The sequence below is a fragment of the Psammomys obesus genome, unplaced genomic scaffold (genome assembly GCF_907164565.1).
Source record: "Psammomys obesus unplaced genomic scaffold, mPsaObe1.curated_primary_1811, whole genome shotgun sequence".
Lineage (NCBI taxonomy): Eukaryota > Metazoa > Chordata > Mammalia > Rodentia > Muridae > Psammomys > Psammomys obesus.
In genome coordinates, this window is record NW_026596069.1 from 10,762,750 (window position 1) to 10,770,342 (window position 7,593).

At 50.6% G+C, this 7,593-nt stretch overlaps 1 protein-coding gene across 36 annotated transcripts in view; it reads left to right on the plus strand.

The window, feature by feature from the left end:
- The window catches only part of Celf4 (CUGBP Elav-like family member 4), a 276,506-nt gene that overhangs the window by 209,068 nt on the left and 59,845 nt on the right, over positions 1–7,593 (plus strand). For 20 of the 36 annotated variants that reach the window (XM_055625334.1, XM_055625336.1, XM_055625337.1 and 17 more), the window contains exon 3: positions 6,802–6,880. In XM_055625334.1, coding sequence (XP_055481309.1) covers positions 6,802–6,880 — 79 coding nt within the window. The remainder of the gene's footprint in view (positions 1–6,801; positions 6,881–7,593) is intronic. The other 16 variants (XM_055625342.1, XM_055625345.1, XM_055625343.1 and 13 more) reach the window with 1 other exon arrangement.

A 7,593-nucleotide genomic window follows, 5' to 3' on the forward strand; every position in this document is an offset into this window, starting at 1 on the left:
TGTGTGTGTGTGTGTGTGTGTGTGTGTGTGTGTGTGTGTGTGTGTGTATCGAGGTCACTTCAGGTGTCATCTCACAGGACACTGTCTACTATTTTGCTTTTATTTGACAGTTTAACATATTTGTATGATGAATTTTATTCATCTCTCCCCCCAGTCCCCTCTTAGGCCCCTTCCCTCTTTCATTGGAACCTTTCTTCTCTACAAGGCCCCTTGTACTTTCAACAATGGGGACTGCTTCAGGGATTTGGATATCAATCCTTTCCAGGGACCATGGTGATATTCTCTGCCCTTTTTCAGTTTTAGTGTGTGTGATGCTGAAACACGACTTTGGTGTTTGAGACAGGGTATCTCGCTGGCCTGGAACTCAGCGATTAGGTTAGGTTGGCTGGCCAGGGAACCTAGAAATCTGGCTAGCTCTACCCCCAGCACTGGGGTTGATTATAAGCATGTGCTGCCATGCCTAGCTTTCTCACATGGGCTCTGGGGATCATTCTCAGTGCTCAAGTTTGCACCACAAGCGCTTTAATGACAGAGATATCCCCAAGCCCTCCATCTGTCTCAAATATCCACTGTTCCTGCCGCCATGACTGGGGCCTGCATGAGCATCAGAAACAAAATGGCTGTGGGCCTTCCCTTACAGCATGGAGACAGACATTAAACAAACCATCAAGTTGGGGACCAGAACATTCCATCAATGCCATAAAGCACTGAAAGAAAGAATGAGGGGTTTCAAAAGACATCTGATATATATTGCAGGACCAAAAGGAGAAGCCAAGAGACCAAGGAAGGGATAGGAAGCCACCAAGCAGGAAAAAAAAAAAATCAATAGCATTTATATCGCAGGTAGCTTTGGAAGTCTGTACCCTGTCAGGGGGTCAGCTGCCCTGGACAAGCCATGGTGGGTGCCACAGGAGATGTCCACAGTCATGCCTCACTGCTGGCGAAAGGCATGTTTCCTTGTACCTCTAGCTCTTCTCTGTGGTGTGAACCACAGGCAATTTATTAAGAAGGCAATTAAAGCATATTTACAACAAACTACAAACGATACACACGGCTTCTGTCTTTCCCCTGAGAGCCTTCCTCACTGGGGCAGTAGAAGTCCCCAGCAAGGGCTCAGTCTTCCCTTCAACCTTGTCAGAGCCTGTAATGCACAACCTGGAAATCTAAGTCAGCAGCAGATAAGATCTTGTCCTCTTGGCAGCTCTGCACAGATACTTTTACCATGCACGTATTAACTTCATTATTTGCGTGATGGTAAAGTTGAGGACAGGCAGCATGGAGAGACACACACCTTTCGTTCCCTGAGGATTTATGGAGGAGTTCCATCCTCCGGCCATAGAGGATCCACAACCCCAGATTTGGGGTTGGCTGGCTGCTCCTTGTCACCCTCTCTTCTCAGAAGTGCCTAAAGCTGACAAGCACTGTGAAAAAAAAAAAAAAGTGTGTGTGAAAACAGAGAACAGGCATTGAAGTTCATCTTTCTGGTGTGTGTGGGGCGAGGGCAGTGTTCAAGGCAGGGTTTCTCTGTGTAGCCTTGGCTGTCCTGGACTCTATTTGTAGACTGGGCTGTCCTCAATCTCACAGCATCCTGCCTGCCTCTGCTTCCCTGAGTGCCAGGATTAAAGGTGTGCACCACCTCGCCCAGCTTGAAGCTCATTTTTTAAAGGTGCACCTTTGAGTACTCTCCGAAGGCACAGACTCTTAGGACTTAGAGCACCACTGCTTTGGAATTCTTGAGTTTTACCTTTGAACGTGTGTTGTATGAGTGATGTTCTGGGACATGGTTTTGGTTCAGGATCTTTGTTCACGCTAAGGCTGTCCCCTTTCCACACACCGATCTCCACACATCTGTATCGTCTGTGCCAATCAGCCGTGTGCATACTCATCTTGTGACAGCCCAGGTGGCTGCGCTGTGACATGGCTGGTCATACCCCAACAGTCTGTGCCTCTTCACCAGTGCTGATCATGTCCCAGGGACCACACATTAGGATCACTTGTCTCTGGTGGGCCTCACCTGCAACCCAGGAAGTACCTGGGGCTCAAAGATTGCTAACACAGAAATTTTGAAATCAGGCCAACCACACCTCTTCCTATAAGCCTTACATTGCAGGCCTATTTCTGCCCACAGATGTGAGAGGCAGGAGAGGTTGATCTTGCCTGCCCTGTAATGGGCACTTCCTGTGTTCTTCTGCTTTCTTATTTCATCCCGATTCCCCAAAACAAAGTGAATTCTTTAAAGGCAACAGTTATACATTGTGCTACTAATCACACATGCGCAAATGCTTGTGTGCATGTGTGATCCTGGGATGCTCCGTCAAGAGGTTGGGTCTGGAGGTACCAGCTCCTGAGGAGAACCTATGATCCAATGAGAAATGATTTCCCTGTCACCGAGGAAATAGAAGCTAGATACGTACATGAAAGGACAGTCCTAGGTCACCTCCATAACTGGGTTCTGACAGCTGTAAGGCAATGAGGAATGCAGAAAGGCTCAGCCTCACCCCAAATCTCCATATCAGCCTTCAGGGAAAGACATTGCTCCAGAAGGGGAAAACCTCTCCCTCTGGTGAGCAGTGGATTGTTTGGGATGTCCAGGCTGGCCCTGCTCTAGAAAGGTGTTCGTTTTAGTCCAAGGAACTCCTTTAAAGGACGGGGAGAATGAGTTCACACAAATAAAAGCATGCACTCACATGAATTTGGTGAGCAGCCCCGCTGGTGCCAGGAGCGGCTGGAATAAGAGTGTTAACCAGAGCCATCTTCCCGAAGATGGATGGTGCCTTGCACCTTGGCTCTCAGGGGTCAGGTAGCAGAGACCTGGGAGCGGGTGTAGCAGCACAGAGAAGAGGTCACACATGGTGCAGGAGGAGAGATGGCGTCAGGAAGGAACGTGGCCTGTCTGTCAGTCTGTCTGCTGGTCAGCCACAGTCTCTACCCATGCAGAGAGCCATGCTGGACAGGTGAAGCCTTTGGACCAGCTCAATCACCGTATTTATTCTAATTGTATCGTAATGGTCCCCAAGGAGCCTGGTTCAAATGAGCTTGACATTATTAAAATTTTAATGCCCAGTTTTCATAGCTGAATGAATATTTAAAGGGTATGTCCCAGCGTACGTTATGATGATGAAGAAATTAATGGAATGTCTTGTTTAATGCATGGCTATGTGTTGATGCAAAGAATGATAGAGGGAGGGCCAGGGGACAGGGAGACAAAGCCAGAGGGAAAGGACTGGGAAGGAGCCTGTCTGCCCACCCTCTACCACTGTAAGGAGCAAGGCTGGCCCTAGATCCTGATCTGGTGAGAATGGCCCAGCTCATACACACCTCTTTCCCCAAAGCAGAACCAGGACTTGACAAAGTTGGACCTAGGTGTGACAAGGGACAGGAACAGGCCAGCTCCCTTCTGGCCCTACCCATCTATGCTAAGCTCAGGAAACTACCACAACCAAGCCAAACCAGTTTCCTCCTTCTGAAGAAGGAGTTCTAGAACTTCTGAAGTTCTAACTGGAAAGAGACCACAGTTCCCAAGTTGTCTCTTCAGAGGACTGGCACAGGAGTCTCCAGCTCCCTGAGTAGCTGTTTCTGATCCAAGGAAGGTCACCTCTGGCAGGGCTGACACCCCTTCCGAGCCTGGAGGCAGGAACCATAATGAAGAATACATCTCAGAAAATGCCATGTGGAGGCTTTCTCAGGGTCCCACACTGTTGGGAAGTGTGGATGGCTTACAGGGGATGCTCATGAGACAGGAGAAAAGTAAGGGCCAAGAATGTCCTGAGACCCTGGATTGGGCCTGTTTGCCACCGAGAGGGTGCCAGGCGGCCAGTGCCCCTTCAGGTCTCTTGATCCATCCTTCACTACTCCAGTAACCTTCTCACTCTCCCTCTCTTTTGGGTGTCCTCCTGGCTTCTCTCCCTCTGCCATGTTTGGCCTGTCATCTCCCACCATCTCTGCAGCCTGACTTGGTATCCTCTGCCCAGGCCGGCTTCCTCTGTCCAAACACTTCTTCCCTTCAGGTAGAATCAGGGCTTGACAAAGCTGGTCCTATACAGGATAATGGACAGGGGAAGACAGCCTTCTTTCCGGACCTAGCCTCCAGTGCAAAGTCTGCTGCCCGTGGGACACTGCCACACCCTAGGCTGACACTTGACAAGTTATCATAATCTAGCAATGTAATGCATATAGCAGTTATGGAGTCCTGGAGAGCCCAAGTGTCCTGCCCCTTGAGAGGATTCTATGTCTTTTATGTGGAAAAGGGTGGACTCCCTGTAAGATCCTTCTCTCAGTCAGACTCCCTGGACCAGGTGTGTTCATTTGCCGGGCCTACTAGGTACAACATACCTGTGTGGTTTGAACTGCTGAAATGTATTTCTTACTGCCCTGGAGGCTGGAAGTTCTAGATCAAAGTGTGAACGGGCTTGGTTTTGAGCGAAGTCTTTCTTCTTCGAAGAGGGTCACCTTGCTGTGTCCTCACATGGCCTTTGTTTGTGTGCCTTTGTCCCTGTGTTTCCTCTTTGTCTCATAAGGATAGCAGCCACGTGGGACCTGCCATTATTAGCTACTGACTGTAGTTACCCCCTAGATGCTTACTGCTTTTCCAAATATACACTGAGGGCTTCACTATATGAATGAGGGCTGCAAAAATCCAGTCCACACCAGGGACCCTGCCAGCCTCAAAGAATGGCAGAATATTGAGGCAGGGCACTGCAGGCCCAAGGAATGAACACGAGGGAGGAAAGTGTGGAAATGTGGGGCGGAAAGATGTAGGAATGGAGGCAACCTCTACACTAACAAGATTACATACAATGTGGCCACCCCAAACCCCTGTCCCAGGAAGTCCTCACCTCTCATTTTGCCTTCTCCACTTATTGTTTGGCCCTTCCTCCCCAAATAGCTGGGGACCCTAATAAAAACACTCGTGGAAAAAAGAAAACACTTGTGAAGTCACTGTGGCCATATTAGTGTTGACCCTGCCTCTCTTGGGAGCACCCTACTCAAGTTCCCCCAGCCAGACGTAGACAAAACAATACTGACGGCAGAGAACTGTCAACTTTGAAAGCACAGAGAGGCTGGAGGGATAGGTGTGAGGAAAAACAAAAACAAAAACAAAAAAAGCAAAACGGTATAACTGAGTCCCTAAGCCCATTGGGAGGGGAGTATCGCAGGTGTTTAGTAAAGAGTGACAGTTGGGGCTACGGCCCAGTGTTAGATCACTGGCTAGCTTGCACACAGCCTTAGGTTCAATCCCCAGTGAGTGCTGAGCTCCAAAAGGCAAACCAGGAGTGGTAAAACTGCGCCAGAGGCCCTCTCCCAGACTGAGATTCCTGGCTGGCGTTTTAGACGCGTCCCTTCCTTCAGTTTGAAAAAGACTGCTTTGTTGGGGACCCAAAAGCACCCTGTCATGCTTTCACATGCTGGCAGTTTGCTGTAATATAACAGTTCTCCTGTGGCTGAAGGGGCTGTAGCTTTCACGCAAAGCAACTTTCCTTCCCCACCCCCTTCCAGGGCTGGCAATCACGATCTGGTGGCGAAGCAGGACAGCCTGGCCCCCAGAGGCCAGTCTTGCTGGCCTTGGCTCCTGCATCTCCTTCCTTGTCTGCCCTCACTCTGAATTCCTGCGTGCTGCCTCTGTCCTTCCTTGTGTGACTCTGCCCTTCTCCTGGCCTCAGCTTCACCTTGCTGAGTCACAACCATCCGTTCCCCCAACGCCCAGTTGTCTTAAGGCAGCCAAAACTCACTTCAAATCCTAGACTGGAAGTCAGGAGGCAGCTTGTGACTGCTGGTCCAGGCCCTGTAAGGGAGGGGAACTGGCAACAAGATCTTAAGGTGCAGTGGAGGCAAGTGCAGAAAAAACCTTTGCAGACACTGCCGCAAGGTGGCCTGGGAAAGCAGGCCTCGGCTTCTCTGCCTTTAAAATGGGGGTGCTTTTGCCGCTCTCCTTGTATCTTGTGAGAGAAATGCAACTGCAAAAAGGGATCAGGGAGGGGCACACAGGAGAAACATGGTGAAGGCATAAAGAACGTCGCAGTGTGTGGCTTCTATAATTTTTATTGTCTGAAATACGACAAGAACCCGAGGCTGTAGAGCCCACCCTCATGCCTTAGTGCTGGGGTTTAACCTGAGCGGTTTGACCCACAATGCTTGGAGTTCAGAGACCTCTAGTGGCCAAATGTAGTATTACACCAGTTCCAGGGAGAGGCCCGCGCAGGCCCTCCAGGGCTCTACTGCCCTGACACCTTACTTCGCACAAGCACAAGAAAACTGGTGGTGTCTACTCCATCATTGACGGACCTCTCTGACTCCCATCGTGGACTGCATCCCAGAGCTCCTCTCTAGACATAGACGTGGGAACCAAGTCCTCCGCCACCTCCGCCTCATAGGTCAGAGATGACCAGGCCTGAAGTCAAAGCCAGCTTGGCAAACCCAGTTGTACTGAGGGACCCAAAGCAGGACCACAGGTGTGCCTCGGGTACAGGAGGGGCTTTCTGGGTGAAGAGAGAAGGAATAGGCACGCTCTCAACCTCAGGTTATTGTATCAGGCCATTGAGAGCTAATCCAAGTGGGAGGAGCCCTATAGCTTTTCCAATCCAGAGGGGGTCGTCCCACCCCGACCGCCCCGCCCCGCCGCGCGTGGAATACTGGACTTCGGAGAATGAGGTAGTGGGTGGTGAAGGAAGACGGTCGGAGGTCTGGGAGGTCGTCCTGCTAGTCTCCAGGCGTGTGTGTCGCCAGTGTGGGCGTGGCACTTGTGCACTTTGAGCACTTCGGCCCCAGGCACCCAGTAACGCTGTTCGCTCTACTCTGTTGCAGATGAACCGGCCGATCCAGGTGAAGCCTGCGGACAGCGAGAGCCGAGGAGGTAGTAGCTGCCTGCGCCAGCCCCCTTCACGTGAGGGCCCACTTGTCTCTGACCCCTCCCCCTCCTCCTCCTTTCTTCCCACTTTGTCCCGCTGCAGCGACTCCCTGCCTCTCCTCTTCCTGCTGCTCCCTCTCAGAAATGAAGGCTAGGGGCAGGCCTTTGTTGCTCTGAGTGATTGATGCGGAAGACAATATGGGGTGGCTAGGAGACAGGGGCCTGCTGGACAGAGGGAAGGGTTTACTATTTGTCTAAAGAAACTAGGTGCCAACTAGAGGTAATCCTTTTGCATTCTCTTTGCGGGGGGGGGGGAGCCTGCCTGGGTGCTGTCCAAAACAAACAAACAAACAAACAAACAAACAAACACCACTGTGATGGGATCTGAATAGTAGAACACTGCCCTGTTAGGAGAGAGACAATGGTTGCAGTCCTCAAGGCTACGAAGAAACACACTTGAGGGGGCGATGGTGGTAGTTCAGGTACACGAGGTAAGCATGGAGATAAAGATCAGAGAGGTGGATGCAAGCAGACAGACAGATGTCGGGAAGGGGACAGAGGTAGGACATGGCTTTATCCACAAATGCTCAACTCGGAACACAGAGCTCCCAGGAACTTACACAAGGATGAACACCCTAACAGGCTCACACTCTCATGCACACACACACACACACACACACACACACACACCTGAAAGAGATGATAGATAGATAGATAGATAGATAGATAGATAGATAGATAGATAGATA